The sequence below is a fragment of the Phlebotomus papatasi genome, chromosome 4, assembly GCF_024763615.1.
Source record: "Phlebotomus papatasi isolate M1 chromosome 4, Ppap_2.1, whole genome shotgun sequence".
Taxonomy (NCBI): Eukaryota; Metazoa; Arthropoda; class Insecta; order Diptera; family Psychodidae; genus Phlebotomus; species Phlebotomus papatasi.
The window spans coordinates 5,345,146-5,369,346 of NC_077225.1; the positions used below are offsets into that span (position 1 = coordinate 5,345,146).

General features: G+C 38.3%; 1 protein-coding gene across 1 annotated transcript; it reads right to left on the reverse strand.

Annotated features, from left to right (window-relative positions):
- Positions 1-278: 278 nt before the first annotated feature.
- On the reverse strand, positions 279-24,174 carry LOC129808611 (uncharacterized). Its single transcript, XM_055858395.1, has 3 exons — positions 23,258-24,174; positions 926-1,074; positions 279-816 (listed from the first exon to the last, which is right to left on the reverse strand). The coding sequence occupies exons 1-3, from the start codon at positions 24,164-24,166 to the stop codon at positions 279-281; spliced, it is 1,596 nt and encodes a 531-aa protein (XP_055714370.1). The 5' UTR covers positions 24,167-24,174.
- Positions 24,175-24,201: the final 27 nt, after the last annotated feature.

Genomic DNA, 24,201 nt, shown 5'->3' on the forward strand with positions numbered 1-24,201 from the left:
GTGGTGACTAGCTCTGTGAACGCAGCGGGGGTGGGATCGGAAACTGTTGGCATCTGGAAAAACTTATGTATGAGCTGATGGACAACTGAATAGTGATCTTCATATTGTGAGGATAGGGTATCCCAGGCTACCATATAATTGGCATCTGATAGAGAAAGACTTCCAATTAGCTTTGCAGCATTTCCCTTGGTATAATTCATCAAGTACTGCATCTTCTGAACGTCTGATAACTGCGAATTATTGTGGACAATGGAGATGAACATACTTTTGAAATGGTTTCACTCTGTGTAATCTCCTAAAAAATCTGGGACTGATAAAGTTGGGAGTTTGGGTGGCTTATTGGCATTGAAATCTCGATTTTGTGGTTGGTTATTAACGGACACAGCCTGAATAAGCCGGTCAAACATGTTCTGGGTTCTGACTTCAGATTGGGCTTGGTGTTGAAGGAGAAGAGCAATAGCTTGTTCCAAAGAACTGTGAAACGATTGAATATTGGAGGATTTATTTGAAATACCAGAAAATCCAGGATTGGAATATGGGTTATTGTCTTCATGCTCGGAATTGGTGTCGGTCTTGCGATCAATAGCGTCAACTAGAAACTGCCGTAATTGAGCAATACGATCCAATAACTTTGAGTGTTCTTCATTTTCGATAGCTTCATCAAGTCCCGAATTTAATAGCTCCTCATGCACCACATTTAACTGAGATTTGAGATCATCAATTTTAGCTAAATTGGATTCTATGTCCGCAGCAGAAAAGGAAGATTCATCCTTGCGAACAGACTCAACATAATTCTCTATGCGTGTTAGGTGACCCCTGAGTGTGGCTCTTTTGCCTAATAAAGTCATTGCGAATCAATCACGGGGTGGGAAAAGTATGGTTGGGAAATCGCACAAAGTCTAATCTCTACACTTTTACAACGTACCTGACCTTGAAGCTCGATGCGGCAGAGACTGATGGTATCTGGTGGAATGAACTGGTTGCTTGGCGGGAAACAAGCTGGTATGACGCCTTCTCAATTGGATGATGATGACTTCGAAGGGCCAAAAACAATGGGGGTGAAATTGGCTTTACCTGGTGGCAGAGACGTGGAGAAATTGGTTAAATACAGAGCCTAATATGCGGCGAAGGAGGTCCAAAAACAAATTTCCTTCGATGGCGTCTTCCTTCGCAGACTGGCAAAAAATTGTCACACACTGGCTGGGAAATTATCACCCACCACTGAATAAACTCTTCACTAATCGTGGAAAAACTACTTGTCTTAAAAAAGACAGTTTAGTGGGAAGGAAAGACTTATTTTTAAGAAAATAATTAACTTTTAATTTAACTTAAAATCAGTGATTTTATTTTTGTAAGAAATTTTATGATTTTCTATTGAACTAAACATGCACTGCCTGCGGTTCACAGAGAAGTGAAGCTTTTCCTAAAATTGCCTGGTCATTCCTGTGGTGAAGAAGGGAGGGAAAAAAGATCAGCTGTAAAACAACTTTTTTTCTTCTCCACTTCTCATGCGACAACTGCGTGTGTGTGTGATCTTCTGGGTCGCTCAAAATGCTCGATGCAATTTTGGCGTTAACATAAGGGTTAATTATGAATGATTATAAACAGGAAATTTAATATCGATTTGGGTAAATTTAACTTCAATTTATAAAGCCAATGTATTGTAAAATTTGTAATACTAACCAACTTTTGTATTGTATTCCATCCTACCCAGTACACTACGATTTCCATTCGATTCGATCTACTACAATACGATTTCCATTTTTTCCACAACTTTAACATTTGTTTCCTTCGGAAACTCCCTATATAGGGAGGAAAATGTTGCAAACCCCTTGCAACTTTCTTCCCATATTTCAGTCTCACTTTCTTTCCACTCCATTCCTTAATCCAATTTCCCTCATCCGCAAATTAATATATTAACAATTGAACAAAAATTTAGTATTGCACAACCAGCCGCATCATTCACTTTGTTGGGCTACAAAGTCACCACAGGTGGCGCTGCGATAGCGTAAAAATTCATCGAAATTCAAAATCATTTTACACAAAACTTCCTTTGTGCAAGTCAATGAGATTTCAGAGTGTTATAGTCCAGTCTAGGACGTTTCCAAAATGGGGCGTAAGTGCGCTGTGGTTATAATAGAACCGGAGATATGAGGGGTCAAATTTCACGAAATTCAAAAAATCATATCTCCGGTTCTATGTAACCGATTTTGACGATTAAGGGCTCAAATGAAAGATCTCATTAAACGCTACAACTTACTAGAACATTTGAACTTCGTGGGACCAACACCAGGGGCGCCACAGTCGAAAAACCAATTTCAATATCACATAACCCTAATAATCTGTTCTGTCTCAGAACCGATTTTGATGATTACTTCGACATAATTGTAGACGACATTTGTCCCTACATTTCGTCCATACATCATTTTCCGCTCAGACTACGCTATCACTCCGATTTTGCCGTTTAAGTGTGAAAAAATTGATTTTTCCCATAATAACGCTTTGAAACCACTCAGATGCCAATTTGACTGCCTCTACTCGACCAAGACACTTAAAATAGGGTTTCAAATGGAAATTCTCACAAAATGCAACAATTCCTTGATATAGTTGCAGTTCATCAAATGAACACTTGGGGCGCTCTGGTCGAAAAAACGAGTTCAGAAACAAACAATGTCGATTATATCGGCTTCTGATTAATCGATAAGATCAAGTTCTACAGCAAAATTATAGATAACATCCTGGCTTACATTTCACCCATATATTACTTTTCTGTCGCTCCATCCAAATCATTGATATTTTAGTTAAAATACAAAATTTGCATAATTTCACGAATTTGATTTAATATAACTGAATGGCGTCTCCCAACTTCAGCTCTAAATCGAATTTGCATACATTTCGAGTTAACTCACATTAAGAATCTCAATTACATAAGCCGGTTTGGATTATCTGTCCCTTTTAAGTGTCTTGGTGGAGTAGAGGAAGTCAAATTGGCATCTGAGTGGTTTCAAGGCGTCATTATGGGAAAAATCAATTTTTCACACTTAAACGACAAAATCGGACATATCGCATTACCAGATCGAAAAATGATGTATGGACGAAATATAGAGACAAATATCCTCTACAATTGTGTCGAAGTATTCATCAAAATCGGTTAAGTACGTGTCGAGATAATTGAGGTTATGTGATATTGAAATTAGTTTTTCGACTGTGGCGCCCCTGGTGTTGGTCCCACGAAGTTCAAACGTTGTATAAAGTTGTTGTATTTTGCGAGACCTTTCGTTTAAGCCCTCATTCATCAAAATCGGTCCAAATAGAACCAGAGATATGATTTTTTGAATTTCGTGAATTTTGACCCCTCATATCTCCGGTTCTATTATAACCACAGCACACTTACGTCCACTTTTGGAAACGTCCTAGACTGGACTATAACACTCTAAAATTTCATTAACCTGCACAAAGGAATTTTTGTGAAAAATGAGTTTGAATTTCGATGGATTTTGACGCTATCGCAGCGCCACCTGTGGTGAATTTTTGAACTTCCATCTGAAAGTTCTCATCGAGACGAAACCAAAAACCCAAAATTTAGCTCAAAATGTTAATTAGAACCGGAGATAGAGGCCAGTCAATATTCTAACTTTGACCCCTTATAGCTCGGGTCAGGGGTTATGGATCGACCTATGTATTTTTTTGTGTGATAGGTATAATCAACGGCTACAACATACTAAAATTTCAGTCCGATGCATAAAGGAATTTTTGAGTTATTTAACTTAGAAAATTGAAAAATCCTCTTTTTAAAAATAGCGCCCCTAGCGGTGGTTTTATGAACTTGTGATGTTAGAAGGGGACGTAGAATTTCATGAGGGCTTTCGAAAGAGCCCTCACTTTTTAAAATCTGTTAATTAGAACCAGAGTTATGGCCATTTTAAGAATTTTTTTTTGGACCCTTATAGCTAGGGTCTGGGGGGTCGGGAGACCTTAAGTTTGATATTGATGGAAAGCCCTAAGGCCCAGATATAACATACTAAAACTTGAGCTCGATCGATGCCATAGGGGCTGAGCGATTGAGAAGACAAAAAGGTGGGTTTTCAAAATGGCGGAAGGAGGGGTGGGGGGTGTGGGGTCAATGCACCAAGTTGCAATTTTCACCCGATATATAACCTTTGCCGAAAACCACAAGTCGATATCTCTTTTAGTTTAGGAGCTATTAAGCTCCAAGAGCGGCCGGCCGGCCGGCCGGGAACGTAAAATAGCCACATATATATTCGTGATCATGAAGTGGCGAAACACATTTTGGCCAAGTTTGAGGTCGATCGGACGACATGAAATTTTGTTAGGATTATAGTAGGTGAGATTATTAAGAATCTCACCTAATACTCTTCCACAATGCAAGTTTGTTGTGAAAATTTTATTCAGAGTTTAGAAAATTTTAATGTACTACACCGTGCACCATAAAACTTATCATTTATCTAACTTAAATATTTTGCTTTTAAATTACTCACCACTATTTTCCGGATCGGCGTAACTCAAAATGCCACTAAAGTATATATAAATAAAACACTTTTCACAGAAAAATTGCACTAGAATTATTTTTTGCTACGCTATTGCCTCTTACACTGATGCCCACTAGGGAGTTTCAAACGGGAAAAATTTTTTTTGGTACTACTCTCACGGTGTGCTACATGATGAGACAAGAAAACTTTTCTTCGACGACCATATGATCAGACGTTGTTTAGAGGTGGCTGATCGACGCTCTATGTTGTAAAAAATCAAGGAAATGCAATAATTTTCCAAGGAATAATTTATATACGGAAAAGTATTACGATTTTCTTCATCATAATTTGTGGAAATGTTGTACATATAGTAGGCAAGGTTTTTGCAAAATTTCGTCGAAATCGGATAACAAATAGATTTTTAAGAAAATGTTTGGTAAGTTCAAAATTAAAGGAAACAAAAATGCACCAACTTATATTCTAGGTCATGGCTCCGGTTGTAATGATGTGAATTTGATCAATGAGGGTGCATTGGAAAGGTATTGAGTTATGCTATTCTACAAACTTTGCTTAATATATTGAGTTTGAGATAACACTTCTAGGTGGCGTAAATATGAAGTGTAATTAAAAATTTCCAAGCTAGAGCTGAGCACTTAAAAACTCATATATAGGGAACTAAACGAAATATTGAGGATATGTTTTCTGCAGGTTATACAGCATACTTAGGGCTTACTTTCATCCATATATTACTTCCTGCTCCAATCACTAGAAATGTATGATTTGTGTGATAGAGGCACCTAAATTAGAACTCTAAGCTCTAGCTTAGAGCAAAATTTCTTGGAAATTCCCTAGAGCTAACTGAGAGCTTGCACTCTAAGCTCTATTAAGAGCAAAATTTCTTAAAAATTCCATAGAGCGAACTGAAAATGTAACTCTTTACCACTTTTTTAAGTGAAATTCATCAAGGGACTTCCCTAATTGGATATTAGGGTGCCCAATATTTAATTTTCTTCAATTATTTTGGCCTACTTTTAACTTCTGGAACTTTATGCGAGAAAGCAGTTTGGACAATTCCACGGAGAGAGCAGTATATATTATTTTACCCCCCAAGGAGTCGTATTTTGGTAGAATTTTGGAAATTTGAAGTTTCAAGTTTTTTTGGCGTCACGCTGTTTGTCCGTCTGTCCGTCCGACTGTCGCTAGCTCTGGAGGCCAAACGGTTAGAGATAGCGACTTAGGACCTTCTGAGGACCCCCCTATAAGCCGACCCAAGGATCGTTAACATGTCCCTCATTTTACCCCCACCTCTCCCCTTCCCCTCCAAAACCATGTTTTTTTGGATTGCTCGAGAACGCGTCGTGCGATTTTTTTCATTTTTGGATATGTTTTAGAGATTACCCAGGCGAATATTTCGCCCATAAATAAAAATCCTGTTGAATCATTCCTAATAACGATTTTTCAATGTCAAAAGTTAAAAAGGCTCTAAAAAGTGCATTTATCAAGCGAATGTGGTCATGTTTGGGGTGGTTGGAAAGGTATTGGAATTTCCGACAAAACTGAACCGGTTCCAATCGGTTTTGAACCGGTAGTGAACCGGTTCATAACCGTTAACTGACTTTTATCTGAAGATTGAAAATCAATTCTATTACATTTAAAATAGTTTTGAGGGATCTTTCGAGTGATTTATGAATTATTTCAAATTTTGAAAAATAGTTTTTTCTTTGTTTTTTTTCTTTTATTTAGGTTTTTTTTTTTAAATAAAATGTGCTGCTTTATATTTTTGGGCAATTTTATTAATGAAACTTACTCTGTAGAATACATCAAGCTTGTGAAATTACCGCTAATAAGTGTTAATAAAATAAAAGGGACAGATAATCCTAACCGGCTTATGTAGGTGAGATTCTTAACGTGAGCTAACTCGGAGTGCATGCAAATTCGATTTGATGCTGAAGTAGGGAGACGCCATTCAGTTATCTTGAATCAAATTCGTGAAATTATACAAGTTTTGTATTTGAACCAAAATGTCAAGGATTTGGATGAACTGACAGAAAAGTGTTATATGGGTGAAATGTAGACCAGAATGTTCTCTATAATTTTTCCATAGAACATGATCTCATCGATTTCTCAGAAGCCAAGATAATCGAGGTTTTTTGTTTCTTAACTCGTTTTTTTATCCAGAGTGCCCCAAGTAGTCATTTGTTGAACTTCAACTATATCAAAGAATTGTTGTATTTTGTGGGACTTTCCATTTAAAACCCTATTTTAAGTGTCTTGGTGGAGTAGAGGCAGTCAAATTGGCATCTGAGTGATTTCAAAGCGTTATTATGGGAAAAATCAATTTTTTCACACTTAAACGGCAAAATCGGAGTGATAGCGTAGTCTGAGCGGAAAATGATGTATGGACGAAATGTAGAGACAAATGTCCTCTACAATTATGTCGAAGTAATTATCAAAATCGGTTCAGCGACAGTCGAGATAATTGAGGTTATGTGATATTGAAATTCGTTTTTTGACTGTGGCGCCCCTGGTGTTGGTCCCACGAAGTTCAAATGTTCTAGAAAGTTGTAGTATTTGGTGAGATCTTTCGTTTAAGCCCTCATTCATCAAAATCAGTCACATAGAACCGGAGATATGATTTTTTGAATTTTGTGAACTTTGACCCCTCATATCTCCGGTTCTATTATAACCACAGCACACTTACGTCCACTTTTGGAAACGTCCTAGACTGGACTACAACATACTAAAATTTCATTAACTTGCACAATGCCGTTTTTGAGAAAAATGATTTTGAATTTCGATGAATTTTGACGCTATCGCAGCGCCACCTGTGGTGACTTTTTGAACTTCCATCTGAAAGTGCTCATCGAGACGAAACCAAAAATGTAAAATTTATGTCGATATGTTAATTAGAACCGGAGATAGAGGCCGGTCAATGTTCGAACTTTGACCCCTTATAGCTCGGGTCAGGGGTTATGGATCAACTTAAGGTTTTTTTTGTTTGATAGGTATAATCAACGGCTACAACATACTAAAATTTCAGCCCGATTGCATAAGGAATTTTTGAGTTATTTAACTTTTAAGATTTAAAAATTTTCTTTTTAATAATAGCGCCCCTAGCGGTGGTTTTATGAACTTGCGATGTTAGAAGAGGAAGTGGCATTTCACGAGAGTTTTCCAAAAAGCCCTCATTTTTTTAAATTCTGACAATTAGAACCGGAGTTATGGCCATTTTAAGAAATTTTTTTGGACCCTTATAGCTCGGGTCAGGGGGGTCGGGGGACCTTAAGTTTGGTATTGATGGAAAGCTCTAAGGCCCAGCTATAACATACTAAAATTTGAGCCCGATCGATGCCATAGGGGCGGAGCTATTGAGAAAACAAAAAAAGGGGGGTCTTCAAAATGGCGGAAGGAGGGGTGGGGGGTGGGGGCTCAATGCACCAAGTTGCAATTTTCACCCGATATATAACCTTTGCCGAAAACCGCAAGTCGATATCTTTTTTAGTTTAGGAGCTATTAAGCTCCAAAGAGCGGCCGGACGGGAACGTAACTTAGCCCCCCATATATTCGTGATCAGGAAGTGGCGAAACACATTTTGGCCAAGTTTGAGCGCGATCGGAGGACATGAAATTTTTTTAGGATTATAGTAGGTGAGATTGTTAAGAATCTCACCTAATATCACTAGAAATATTTCTATTAAAGTTATGAACTTTTAAATTCATATTTAGAAACTAAAAAAAAATATTTAGGAATTGAAAAAAAACTAAAACTCTGGAGATTCTTCAGAGTCAATTAGATAATACTACATTATGATTAATTATCATATTTGTAAGAGGGATGACCCTATTAGGTGAGATTCTTAACAATCTCACCTACTATAATCCTAACAAAATTTCATGTCCTCCGATCGCGCTCAAACTTGGCCAAAATGTGTTTCGCCACTTCCTGATCACGAATATATGGGGGGCTAAGTTACGTTCCCGGCCGGCCGCTCTTTGGAGCTTAATAGCTCCTAAACTAAAAAAGATATCGACTTGCGGTTTTCGGCAAAGGTTAAATATCGTATGAAAATTGCAACATGGTGCATTGACCCCCCACCCCCCACCCCTCCTTCCGCCATTTTGAAGACCCCCCTTTTTTTGTTTTCTCAATAGCTCCGGCCCTATGGCATCGAGCGGGCTCAAATTTTAGTATGTTATAGCTGGGCCTTAGGGCTTTCCATCAATACCAAACTTAAGGTCCCCCGACCCCCCTGACCCGAGCTATAAGGGTCCAAAAAAATTTTCTTAAAATGGCCATAACTCCGGTTCTAATTGTCAGAATTTAAAAAATGAGGGCTTTTTGGAAAGTTCTCGTGAAATGCCACTTCCTCTTCTAACATCGCAAGTTCATAAAACCACCGCTAGGGGCGCTATTATTAAAAAGAAAATTTTTAAATCTTAAAAGTTAAATAACTCAAAAATTCCTTATGCAATCGGGCTGAAATTTTAGTATGTTGTAGCCGTTGATTATACCTATCAAACAAAAAAAACCTTAAGTCGATCCATAACCCCTGACCCGAGCTATAAGGGGTCAAAGTTCGAACATTGACCGGCCTCTATCTCCGGTTCTAATTAACATATCGACCTAAATTTTACCTTTTTGGTTTCGTCTCGATGAGCACTTTCAGATGGAAGTTCAAAAAGTCACTACAGGTGGCGCTGTGATAGCGTCAAAATTCATCGAAATTCAAAGTCACTTTTCTCAAAAACGGCATTGTGCAAGTTAATGAAATTTTAGTATGTTGTAGTCCAGTCTAGGACGTTTCCAAAATGGTGCGTATGTGCGCTGTGGTTTCAATAGAACCGGAGATATGAGGGGTCAAAGTTCACAAAATTTAAAAAATCATATCTCCGGTTCTATGTGACCGATTTTGATGAATGAGGGCTTAAACGAAAGATCTCACCAAATACTACAACTTTCTAGAACATTTGAACTTCGTGGGACCAACACCAGGGGCGCCACAGTCAAAAAACGAATTTCAATATCACATAACCTCAATTATCTCGACTGTCGCTGAACCGATTTTGATGATTGCTTCGACATAATTGTAGAGGACATTTGTCTCTACATTTCGTCCATACATCATTTTCCGGTCAGACTACGCTATCACTCCGATTTTGCCGTTTAAGTGTGAAAAAATTGATTTTTCCCATAATAACGCTTTGAAATCACTCAGATGCCAATTTGACTGCCTCTACTCCACCAAGACACTTAAAATAGGGTTTTAAATGGAAAATCCCACAGAATACAATAATTCTTTGATATAGTTGAAGTTCAACAAATGACTACTTGGGGCACTCTGATGGATAAAAAACGAGTTAAGAAACAAAAAACCTCGATTATCTTGGCTTCTGAGTAATCGATGAGATCATGTTCTATGGAAAAATTATAGAGAACATTCTGGTCTACATTTCACCCATATAACACTTTTCTGTCAGTTCATCCAAATCCTTGATATTTTGGTTTAAATACAAAATTTGTATAATTTCACGAATTTGATTCAAGATAACTGAATGGCGTCTCCCTACTTCAGCATCAAATCGAATTTGCATGCACTCCGAGTTAGCTTACGTTAAGAATCTCACCTACATAAGCCGGTTAGGATTATCTGTCCCTTTTTATGATTCAAATAATAATAATAATAATAATAAAAATAATGCTCATCTTATTTTGGTAATTTTATAGAGTGAAATTCTCCTGGGAATCTATAAGTTGAATCAAGGATAATTAATTTGTTCCTCATTATTTACGAAGACCTTTTCAACTCAAAAGAATCATGTTTATAGATTTTAGGCATCGTAAGTTCAATTGAAATATAGTTAATAGATTTCGAGTATCACGATGCTTTTCATGTTGCTCTATTGGTAGATTTGAAACAGTAAAATTTATTAAAAAACAAAAACGTCCAAATAAATAATATATTTTGTGAAATGAAACATTTTTTTTTATTTTATCACATTTTATTTATCACATTATCAAACTTTATCACATTTGTAGCTCATATAATTTATGAAATTATTTTATGTGTCATATAAAAGAAGGGATCTAGCTCTATAGTGATCATTTTTATTATTAAACAACAAATAGTCTTATTTTTTTAATTCAAAGTCTTTAATTAAAGAATTAATACATATTTAAAAAGTGAGATATGTTTTATAAAGGGGTGGCAAAGCGTCCGAGGCTTTGCGAGCTGATCGAACTCCCGAGAAAGAGCTCTGCCTTATATACCTTTTCGCAAGAATTCTGATGTATAGAAAATTATTGTCAAATTAAATTTGACTATAAATCACCACAAAACCATCTTGAAGTTGAAAATTGTTCAAGAAGAGGGCTTCACAAAATCATTAATCTTTTAATTAAATAATTGAACAAATCGGGTGAAAATTAAGCTTCAACCTTGAATAATTCAAGATGGCGATTTTTCCGGTGATAGGTGTCTAAGGACGAAATGTTCAGCTGGACTACCTCCATAACATATCCAAAAATGAAGGAAATCGTCAGGGCCATTTTTTTTAAATTAGAAAACCTCATTTTTGACCTATTTTTGGGGGATAGGGAACGCATTAAGGGGGAGGGGGTAAAACCAAAAAAATTGCGTTCAAGATAATGTCATTTGAGGAGGGGACACCGAAGACCGGAAGTTGATTTCTTTTACCGTTGATTTTTTAAATGGGTCAAAAGACTGAATAAGTGCGAAAAACAGTATTTTTAAAATAGGACTATTACCGTTACTTTCCCGATCCATTACCGATTGTGACCGATGCAGTCGGGTTCAGAATTAAAAGATCTTTCGAAAATATCCAAATTTGTCCAAATCCGTTGAAAATTAGGCCCTCCAGGCTAGTTGACCTTTGATCTTGAATAATTCAAGATGGCGAATTTTCCGGTGATAGGTGTCTAAGGACAAAATGTTCAGCTGGACTACCTCCATTACATATCCAAAAGTGAAGAAAATCGTCAGGGCCAATTTTTTTTAAATTAGAAAAACCTCATTTTTTGCCTATTTTTGGGGGATAGGGAGCGCATGAAGGGGGAGAGGGTAAAACCAAAGAGATTACTTTCAAGATAATGTCATTTGAGGTGGGGTCACCGACGACCGGAAGTTGATATCTCTTACCGTTGATTTTTTAAATGGGTCAAAAGACTGAAAAAGTGCGAAGAACAGTATTTTTAAAATAAATATATTACCGTTACTTTCCCGATCCATCACCGATTGTGACCGATGCAGTCGGGTTCAGAATTAAAAGATCTTTCAAAAATGTCCAAATTTGTCCAAATCCGTTGAAATTCGGCCCTCTAGGGTAGTTGACCTTTCACCTTGAATAATTCAAGATGGCGATTTTTCCGGTGATAGGTGTCTAAGGACAAAATGTTCAGCTGGACTACCTCCATTACATATCCAAAAGTGAAGAAAATCGTGAGGGCCAATTTTTTTTAAATTAGAAAAACCTCATTTTTTGCCTATTTTTGGGGGATAGGGAGCGCATGAAGGGGGAGAGGGTAAAACCAAAGAGATTACTTTCAAGATAATGTCATTTGAGGTGGGGTCACCGAAGACCGGAAGTTGATATCTCTTACCGTTGATTTTTTAAATGGGTCAAAAGACTGAAAAAGTGCGAAGAACAGTATTTTTAAAATAAATATATTACCGTTACTTTCCCGATCCATCACCGATTGTGACCGATGCAGTCGGGTTCAGAATTAAAAGATCTTTCAAAAATGTCCAAATTTGTCCAAATCCGTTGAAATTCGGCCCTCTAGGGTAGTTGACCTTTCACCTTGAATAATTCAAGATGGCGATTTTTCCGGTGATAGGTGTCTAAGGACAAAATGTTCAGCTGGACTACCTCCATTACATATCCAAAAGTGAAGAAAATCGTGAGGGCCAATTTTTTTTTAAATTAGAAAAACCTAATTTTTTGCCTATTTTTGGGGGATAGGGAGCGCATGAAGGGGGAGGGGGTAAAACCAAAGAGATTACTTTCAAGATAATGTCATTTGAGGTGGGGTCACCGACGACCGGAAGTTGATATCTCTTACCGTTGATTTTTTAAATGGGTCAAAAGACTGAAAATTGCGAAAAACTGTTTTTTTTTTAATAAGACTAATACCGTTACTTTCACGATCCATCACCGATTGTGACCGATGCAGTCGGGTTCAGAAATAAAAGATCTTTCAAAAATGTCCAAATTTGTCCAAATCCGTTGAAAATTAGGCCCTCCAGGGTAGTTGACCTTTCACCTTGAATAATTCAAGATGGCGATTTTTCCGGTGATAGGTGTCTAAGGACAAAATGTTCAGCTGGACTACCTCCATAACATATCCAAAAATGAAGGAAATCGTCAGGGCCAATTTTTTTAAAATTAGAAAAACCTCATTTTTTGCCTATTTTTGGGGATGGGGAGCGCATGAAGGGGTAGGGGGTAAAAACAAAAAAAATTACGTTCAAGATAATGTCAGTTGAGGAGTGGTCACCGAAGACCGGAAGTTGATATCTCTTACCGTTGATTTTTTAAATGGGTCAAAAGACTGAAAATTGCGAAAAACAGTTTTTTTTTTAATAAGACTAATACCGTTACTTTCCCGATCCATCACCGATTGTGACCGATGCAGTCGGGTTCAGAATTAAAAGATCTTTCAAAAATGTCCAAATTTGTCCAAATCCGTTGAAAATTAGGCCTTCCAGGCTGCTTTACCTTTGACCTTGAATAATTGAAAATGGCGATTTTTCCGGTGATAGGTGTCTAAGGACGAAATGTTCAGCTGGACTACCTCCATAACATATCCAAAAATGAAGAAAATCGTGAGGGCCAATTTTTTTTAAAATTAGAAAAACCTCATTTTTTGCCTATTTTTGGGGGATAGGGAGCGTATGAAGGGGTAGGGGGTAAAAACAGAAAAATTACGTTCACGATAATGTCATTTGAGGTGGGGTCACCGAAGACAGGAAGTTGATATCTCTTACCGTTGATTTTTTAAATGGGTCAAAAGACTGAAAATTGCGAAAAACTGTTTTTTTTTTCAAATAGGACTATTACCGTTACTTTCCGGTTACTTTCCCGATCCATCACCGGTTGTGACCGATGCAGTCGGGTTCAGAATTAAAAGATCTTTCAAAAATGTCCAAATTTGTCCAAATCCGTTGAAAATTAGGCCCTCCAGGCTGGTTGACCTTTGACCTTGAATAATTCAAGATGGCGATTTTTCCAGTAATACTTGACTAAGGACGAAATATTGAGCTGGAGTACCTCCATAACATATCCAAAAATTAAGGAAATCGTCAGGGCCAATTATTTTTAAAATTAGAAAAACTAATTTTTTTGCCTATTTTTGGGGGATAGGGAGCGCATGAAGGGGTAGGGGGTAATTTGAGTAAGTTAGTTCGATAGAATGTATTGACATTGTGGGGGGTCACCGAAGACCGGAAGTCAATATCTCTTACCGTCTAGCAGCTAGAATTTTGCAAAGTTGAAAAAAAAGTCGATTGTGAAAACTGCTCTCTCTTGGAGTTCGAGCAGTTAAAATTAAGGAGACTGAACTCACTCTCACAGCTTTTAGCTTCTAATGCCCTGGACACACTTACGGCTAAAGTCCAGAGACGAATAAGCTCATTTATAGCCAAATAAGTTCCTGACACACTACAAAGTAGGCTTAACATTCACTGGTATCCACAAAGCATAACTTTCATGGGTTTTTATGCAGATATTTCTACTGAAATGCACTAATACTCATTTGAAAATGAAACTACTTGTAAATTTACTTCACAATTCACGTATAACAAGAACAATTATTCACTAGAATCGCCTAAACTGGCTTAAGTCGCGAGACAGCTTCCACCTCACAAATAATTGTGATCAACAATAATTATTGCACGTGAACTGAGATATAAATTTACAAATAGTTTTATTTTAAATAGAGTACATGTATATTGCAATAAAAATATCTGCATAAAAACCCACAAAAGCTATGTTTTGTGGATACCAATGAATGCTAAGCCTCGTTTGTAGTGTGTCACGAACGGACTTAGTCGTCTCTGGACTTTAGCCGTAAGTGTGTTCAGGGCATAACTCTCTAACGTTTAAGAGTCACTGCAGGGTAGCATAACAAAAATCGCATTTACAGCGACAATAAATGATTAACTTATTTAAAAGTGCTATAGTGTCCTCTGTAATAGTCTTACAAACATCTTTTGAAGGTTTGAGCTAATTTACACTGTGGAGAATTACCTATAAATATATTGTGGTGTTATAAATCTGTCAGGGACTGTGTGTTTCTTGGGCTTCTTTCTACCGTTTGTGATATTCACGTACCTGTGGTAAACAATAATTTCTCTGTGATAGGATTCTGTGATATCTAATACCCTCTTCTTCCTGCCCAGTTTACCTGGAAATATATATTCCTTTAGTAAATGTCTTCAACAGTGATCCGGAACGTAGGCGGCTGGATTTTCCTGAAGACGTTTCCTCGATGACCGCCAAATGCCCTTCACCAAATCCACTGAGGCAGTGAAACACAATTATCACCTTCACCAATTATTTATTTACACCAATTTCTCCACTATGTAGAGCGTATGGCCCATTCGACAATTGTTAACCCAGTCGACGGCCAAACCCACCAATCCCAATCCTTCATTCCTATGACACACCCCACCCAACATCCCTAGGCGGGTGCTGAAGGTTGCTGGGGCTTTTGTTCATGTCAGCTGTCCCTGCACTTCAGTGAGTGAGCATCAGTCGCCGTGGACGGTTCACTCCGAGGAAGTTGAAAGATGGGTGGCACCTTCAGTTCCCCATTTTCCCTTAATAAGTTTATATTACTTCAGTGAGCCCCATCAGGGCTTACAAATTCAGAAGTGGGATCCCCAATCCCCAAAAGTGGATCGCGAAAAGAACAGTTGAATTAATTGTTACAGTTGTTGTGTTGGGACTTTAATTAATCTTGCATTGTGGTCGTGTGATGTGTAAAGTCTAGTGATACAACGAGAACACAGAAGATAAGATGGAGCATTCCTGTCGAGGAAAGTCTGCAGATGACTGGGGAGTCCATGCGGGATCACTAAGCCAACGTGGAGGAGACATCATATTGTGGAGCCAGCAGATTGTGGAGCCTTGAGATAAGAGCGAGGAATTCTTCAAGAAAGTAATTGTGAGGATGGAGGTCTTAGTACAGAGAGATCATCGGAGAAAGATTTTCAGATAAGTCCATTACAATTAAATTTCTAGAAAACTTATTTATATCGAGCAATCGCAGATACAGTGACACTGATAGCCATCGATATCATAATTTGTGCCCATTTCATAGAAGTATATAGTTTACATCAAGAATTGGTTTCAAAGAATTGCAATACTATCAAATATTTGACGTGTTATCATCAAAGGAAATATGAGGGATGATTTGCTGTATAAATTGTGTAAACGATAGCTAAAAATTATAAATATCATTTTGAACGTATTTTAAATTTATTAAGGATCTTAATCACAGCCACAAATTAAAAGATCGTCAGGGATACTTTCGGATGCAAGTCCTCCATATCTTCATCATTTCGTAGCATCTGTGATATAGTCTTCATAATCACTATTAGTCCTATTGATATATAATTGCTTCACGTCCTATGAACACATCTTTACGGAAATACATAGTGAATTAAATTTAATAGAAAAGGTTTTAATCTACATTTAACTACAACTATTTTAATAGATCGAACGCGAGTTTTTCATGATTTACCAAGAACCACGTTTAGTGCGCAAATCAGTACATTTATGATCGAGATCAGAGGATGTTAGCAAAATAATTTAAAAGTCTGTAGGGCCATGCAAGGGAGTTATTTCGTAGGATTATGTAGGTTAAATTAAAATTTTAATTCAGCAAAAGGATTCTGCGGAACATTGGCAAATAAGCTTTTCGAGGCGATCACATACTTAACACCCTATCGATGACGAATAAATATCGGAAGATTTAAGCGGTCAATGGAAAGCAAAGATTTCATCTAGCAATAAGATTATAGCATTTTGGACATAGAATAATAATTGCAACTGGAACTTAGAAGCTGTGTCGATGAATGATCGGTGAGATTGATGTGTGATAGAGGGCCCTCGAAAGTGTGTGTGAATGAGGTTTTCCATTGCAGATGTAAATTAAATCAAAATTGGGAATTTGAAGGAATTCGTATAGATTTGATCTTAGGAGAAACCATAATTTCAGTTGTATAGGCTACATAAGGTAAAGAGAAGGACACATTTTAAATTGAAGACGCGCCACAATTATGAATGTCAGAGGTTTATATTGATATCTATAAGTGATAAGACGTTTGATATTAAATACTTATCTTCAGAAAGTTTACGCGATCAAGGATCAATACCACATATGCTTAACGAACATTAACGCGGTTACAGAATTGAAGGACAAATTAAAATATTAAAAAAATGAAATTCATATAATATTGTAGAAAGGAACAAATAATCCTAACCGGCTTATGTAGGTGAGATTCTTAACGTGAGCTAACTCGGAGTGCATGCAAATTCGATTTAGAGCTGAAGTTGGGAGACGCCATTCAGTTATCTTGAATCAAATTCGTGAAATTGTACAAATTTTGTATTTAAACCAAAATATCAAGGATTTGGATGAACTGACAGAAAAGTGTTATATGGGTGAAATGTAGACCAGAATGTTCTCTATAATTTTTCCATAGAACATGATCTCATCGATTACTCAGAAGCCAAGATAATCGAGGTTTTTTGTTTCTTAACTCGTTTTTTCATCCAGAGTGCCCCAAGTAGTCATTTGTTGAACTTCAACTATATCAAAGAATTGTTGTATTTTGTGGGACTTTCCATTTAAAACCCTATTTTAAGTGTCTTGGTGGAGTAGAGGCAGTCAAATTGGCATCTGAGTGATTTCAAAGCGTTATTATGGGAAAAATCAATTTTTTCACACTTAAACGGCAAAATCGGAGTGATAGCGTAGTCTGAGCGGAAAATGATGTATGGACGAAATGTAGAGACAAATGTCCTCTACAATTATGTCGAAGTAATCATCAAAATTGGTTTAGCGACAGTCGAGATAATTGAGGTTATGTGATATTGAAATTGGTTTTTCGACTGTGGCGCCCCTGGTGTTGGTCCCACGAAGTTCAAATATTCTAGAAAGTTGTAGCATTTGATGACATCTTTCGTTTAAGCCCTCATTCATCAAAATCGGTCACATAGAACCGGAGATATGATTTTTTGAATTTCGTGAACTTTGACCCCTCATATTTCCGGTTCTATTGAAACCACAGCGCACATACGCACCATTTTGGAAACGTCCTAGACTGGACTACAACATACTAAAATTTGATTAACTTGCACAATGCCGTTTTTGAGAAAAATGTCTTTGAATTTCGATGAATTTTGACGCTATCACAGCGCCACCTGTGGTGACTTTTTGAACTTCCATCTGAAAGTGCTCATCGAGACGAAACCAAAAAGGTAAAATTTATGTAGATATGTTAATTAGAACCGGAGATAGAGGCCGGTCAATGTTCGAACTTTGACCCCTTATAGCTCGGGTCAGGGGTTATGGATCAACTTAAGGTTTTTTTTGTTTGATAGGTATAATCAACGGCTACAACATACTAAAATTTCAGCCCGATTGCATAAGGAATTTTTGAGTTATTTAACTTTTAAGATTTAAAAATTTTCTTTTTAATAATAGCGCCCCTGGCGGTGGTTTTATGAACTTGCGATGTTAGAAGAGGAAGTGGCATTTCACGAGAACTTTCCAAAAAGCCCTCATTTTTTAAATTCTGACAATTATAACCGGAGTTATGGCCATTTTAAGAAATTTTTTTTGGACCCTTATAGCTCGGGTCAGGGGGGTCGGGGGACCTTAAGTTTGGTATTGATGGAAAGCTCTAAGGCCCAGCTATAACATACTAAAATTTGAGCCCGCTCGATGCCATAGGGGCGGAGCTATTGAGAAAACAAAAAAGGGGGGTCTTCAAAATGGCGGAAGGAGGGGTGGGGGGTGGGGGGTCAATGCACCAAGTTGCAATTTTCATGCGATATATAACCTTTGCCGAAAACCGCAAGTCGATATCTTTTTTAGTTTAGGAGCTATTAAGCTCCAAAGAGCGGCCGGACGGACGGCCGGCCGGCCGGCCGGCCGGGAACGTAACTTAGCCCCCCATATATTCGTGATCAGGAAGTGGCGAAACACATTTTGGCCAAGTTTGAGGTCGATCGGACGACATGAAATTTTGTTAGGATTATAGTAGGTGAGATTGTTAAGAATCTCACCTAATATAAGAAGAAAGGAGAGAAAATGATAAAGATGAGTAATCCATTTTCAAAAGTATGGGAATAACCCAAAATAAATGCTGGTAGAGAAGGGTACAAACTTAGGTATACGATAGGGGCTATAAAATATTGAAATATTTTTGCAGACAAAGGGACCCGACACGTCGGCAAACTTAATGTTATATTGAAAGGATGCGTTAGAAGAAAAGGTCCAAATGAGTTTTCCAATTGCTTAGACCCAAAAGAAATGCGTTTGGGTTAAGGGGCGAAAAACAACACCTCATTCAGGGATCATAAAATAAATGCAAAAGGATCGATAAGCAAATTCGGGAAACCCGAACATATTGCAGGGACTCATTAGTTCAAAACCTCTCAAGAGAATTTGGGATTTTTTCAAATAGACATATCGGCAGCATTGCAATTATTCTACAGAAAGGTTTTTTCAGTTTTACAATATGCACCACTCATTAGGCGGGTCTTGGGATTTCCGAGATGGTCGGACACTCGGGTTGAAAACTTATCCCTTGCAATAAAACCCTCATAAATAGATATGCGTAATGCTTTTAGAATGTACACAGCTGCATACCATACTTTTCACCAATTGTTCAATATACATCGGATGTTGGACAAAACGGAGGATCTTCGAAAGAACATTATGTCGTGTCGCCATGCCGAGAGAAATTTAAAAACTTTTCCAACTACATGGTCTTGGATCTAATCTCAATCAAAAAGGAATATTTTGGAATAAAAGGGGTAACTCAAACTTTAAGGAAGCGGATTTCAGATGGCAGATTTATGATAGATAAATAAGACGGGTAATTCACGGTTATATAAGTCGAATTCAGTAACAATTAGATAGTATTTTGAAAAAGTCTTAATATTAGTATAGTCTCTTTAGAATTCTTAATACATACGGGAATACAGGGCTACGTAACATAAAGACACTAAATCGCGTGTAGATCTAGGTTGAATACGATAGGGAATAACATGAAACGTAACCATATCGAGCCGACGCTTATTTTAGTCAACATTTGCGGCATACAAATTAACTTCAGTTGTACAACACTCGAGCAGAAAATATAGTAATTCATTAATTGGATAAGGCTTTGTCAAACCATATACATCAACAGATTATACAAAATACTACAGATCGACTGTTCGTATATCGGAAATGGCTCCTTAGAGACAGGTAGATAATTATATTGCGAGAGAAGGAATTATTTAATGGGGAGGAATAGGAACACGCTGTCATTTGGAACACTAATGGCCTCTACATACATTAATGAATGTTCATCAATATTTGCTATATTAAAGTAAATTGTTACACAAGAGTAAGGACGACCGTCAAAACTTCGTACCGCAAACCGTGAGCTCAATATTATTATTACTCGAAAAAAAAAAACGAACACAAATCAAAGGATACACATTAAAAAAAAGGATCGGGTTAATGAGGAAATAAAACTTCCTTCAGCGCTTGGGATACATAGGCATGAGAAGATCACCACTTTTATCATATCGACGGTTGGCACTATTAAAATATTCAGTTGAAAGCTGTACTACACATAATTGAAAATAGTGGGCGCTGTATACGGAACCGGTAATTCCCATGGGGTCAAATAGGATTAACAAGAAATAGGATGATGAAAAGTTTTGTACCTACGGCGCGACCTGGAGGAAGACGGTGAACGAAACTAGTAGCAGTCGGCACTTCAACAACGGATAAACTACAACTTTAACGGAAAGAGTAAAAAATACCCTCACCACATCGTACTATGATGACGGATTTAGTACCTACGAGAATAAGACCTACTTAGATTTAAAACAACTGCACAACTCATAAGCGGAAGTCCAAAGCCTACAGGGATCGGTATTAAGAAAACAATGAAATCTGTAACGCTATCTGTGCAAAGATTAGTATGGTGACTCTGGTATAATTAGACTGTCGTATGAAGTTTCATGTAGAATTCATAAGACATCAGATAGGGAAAAAGGAAAGACAGGAATGAGAATAGAGGTGAATGAATTCTATTCGAGGAAGGAGAATTGAATGAAAGAAAAAGGATAGTTAGCGAGAGGGATATTATATCACAAACTTCAAATTGACACATCAAGACGTAAAGCAAAATACAGGAATTAGGACTCAGGATAAGAACAACTCATATCAACGAAATGGCCAATAATATCGAATTAGAATAATATTAGAATAATAGATGTTTTACTTCGGGAAACGGTAAAGAGGGTGTAAAATTTAAAATTATTGATTGCAGGCTAATTTCTGTTACATAAGTAAGGAAGGATTTTCAGGGGGTCTACTCAAAAAAAAATATTCAAAAAATAGGAGCAATACCCAAGCAGCACAAAATAACTTAACCAGAAATTATCGTTCTGCCAACGTTAAAATACGGTTATTTCAACCAAACAAGTTATAAAAACGTTATTCAACAATTAAATAACCAAGATGTGCTGCTTGGGTAGGTTATAAACTCTAGAGTACACGGTCGGTAACTGAATCACATGACTAAAACGGTAAATCATGGGATAGTGGTATGATCAAATTCCTAGGTCCAGAGGTACGATCCAATTACAACAAAGCGGACAGAATCTTCCCAGGAGTTTGATGCATACAATCACTACACCCCAAAGTTAGGAAACAGGGAACGAAAGCACCGAGCAAACCAAGTTAATTCCTGCAGCACGAGGAGAAGACTTCACATCGGGATCCTACAAGACAACTCTACAACAATGCACATTCCACACAACAGTGAGATTCTAGTACACAGATGACTTCTAATCAAAATGCAAGACAACACCACTTTAACCAACAAGAACTTAATTGGATTCTTATCAGGCGCATAAGACCAATGTAAAAGGAATGCTGTTGCTCGATAACTTCAGAAACCTTAAAAAAAAACGATACTCGACAGTGATTGGATCACAATATAGATGGGATATGATTCTATGTTGAGCAACCAAGTTGATATAGCCTTTATGATTAAATCCCAAGAGGAAAAAGACGCATTAGCAGTGAGAACCTGGACGCTTGAGGACAACATTGGCTGATCTGAGCGATCGCCACAACATTGGATGATCTGAGCGATCACCCCAACACTGGCTGATCTGAGCGATCGCCACGACATTGGATGATCTGAGCGATCACCCCAACATTGAATGATCTGAGCGGTCACCCCAACATTGGCTGATCTGAGCGATCGCCACAACATTGGATGATCTGAGCGATCACCCCAACATTGGATGATCTGAGCGATCACCCCAACATTGGATGATCTGAGCGATCACCCCAACACTGGCTGATCTGAGCGATCGCCACGACATTGGATGATCTGAGCGATCACCCCAACATTGGCTGATCTGAGCGATCGCCACAACATTGGATGATCTGAGCGATCACCCCAACATTGGGCGATCTGAGCGATCACCCCAACACTGGCTGGTCTGAGCGATCGCCAAAAGGTCCACTGCAGATCCTCTAGTGGTTTTACAATACCTATTGTGAAACACCTCGAGGGGCAGTGCCACCTCACATTCGATCCGTGGCTCATTCACACTGATGTCACAAGGATTCGAACGCTCTCTACATCACGGAAATTCAAACGTAATTCGCCTTCTTCGATGAGTATACCAGCTTCCGAGACATTGTGGTGATATGGGCTTAAGGAGCAGGTTGGTAGACTATGGTCCTGACCCGGGGCTCCTACTATTTCACCACGTTGCCAAGGGACGGCAACTCTGTCAGGATTGGCCGAATTGTAGAGCGTATGGCCCATTCGACAATTGTTAACCCAGTCGACGGCCAAACCCACCAATCCCAATCCTTCATTCCTATGACACACCCCACCCAACATCCCTAGGCGGGTGCTGAAGGTTGCTGAGGCTTTTGTTCATGTCAGCTGTCCCTGCACTTCAGTGAGTGAGCATCAGTCGCCGTGGACGGTTCACTCCGAGGAAGTTGAAAGATGGGTGGCACCTTCAGTTCCCCATTTTCCCTTAATAAGTTTATATTACTTCAGTGAGCCCCATCAGGGCTTACAACTACTAGACTGAACACAGTTTAACTCTACGTCACTGTCGTTTTTCTGTATTTTAAAGTTAATATTTTTGATAATAATTACACAAATAAATCTAATACACTTTTCTCCTCACGTCTCTTCGATTTTCAAGTCTTCTTACGTAACTTTTTGACTGGTTCCCGCTCATTCCCCTACTTTTTTTCCAGCTGATCTTTTTCAGCACTTTTTCCTCCTTCTCTCTCCCTCCATACATGTTCAAAATCCAACCGTCTTTTGTCTCTTATTTTTAAGAGATCTCCAATCAATGGAAATTCTATACATGCTCCCGGGGGAGATTGTGACTCTCACATGTTGGAAATTTGGCAACTTTAGTCACTGACCTGGTATAGGTGCCTGTCGGGGTTTTTATGTCAATAACTCTCACCTTCCCGTCCGCTCCAGTATGAACTCCAACAACTCTTCCTGTTGTCCATTTGGTGTTTCCTATGGAAGCATCGTGTAAGATCACTATGTCATCCACCTTCAGGTTCTCTTTCTCCGTGTGCCATTTTGAGCGCTCTTGAAGTGTGTGCAAGTAGGATAGCCTCCACTTTCTCACAAAATCTTGTACAATCCGCTGACACAATTGCCATCTTGTCAAGTGGTTCATCCTCACGGATGCAAGATTTTCATCAGGCAGCTGAGTCGGTGGTGCCAAAAGCAAAAAATGACCCGGAGTCAATGGTTGTGGATCTCTGGGATCGTCCGACAGAATGGTGATCGGCCTACTATTCAACACGGCTTCGACCTGTGTGAGAATTGTATAAAATTCCTCATAATTTAGTCGTTGCTCGCCAATAACTTTCTTGAGATGAGTCTTTGCTGACTTCACTGCTGCTTCGACTAATCCGTTGAAGTGCGGAGAACGAGCCGGTTGAAAGTGCCAGGTAATGTTCTGGTTGATTGTTTGGTCTTGAATGGTTTGAGCTTCTTCTGCTAACAGACGTTGAAGTTCACGTGATGCTCCTAGGAAATTCCTTCCGTTATCTGAGAACACTTCTTTGCAAACTCCTCTACGTGAAGTGAATCGTCTGAAGCTGCTCATGAATGCTTCTGATGACAAACTGCTTACAATTTCCAGGTGGACTGCCTTGGTTGAGGTGCATACAAAGACAACTATGTCGATCCTTTGAGTGCGTCCACGGGACTCGGCGCCTGTTCTAATAAAGAATGGCCCGCAGCAATCAATGGCCACGCTGGAAAATGCCCTTACCAACGAAATTCGGTGTTTAGGCAAGTCTGCCATTATCTGGTTTTCTCGAGAAGTTTTGTGCACGAAGCACGCCTTGCACATGTGGACAACGTTTCTTGTAATATGACGTCCACCTA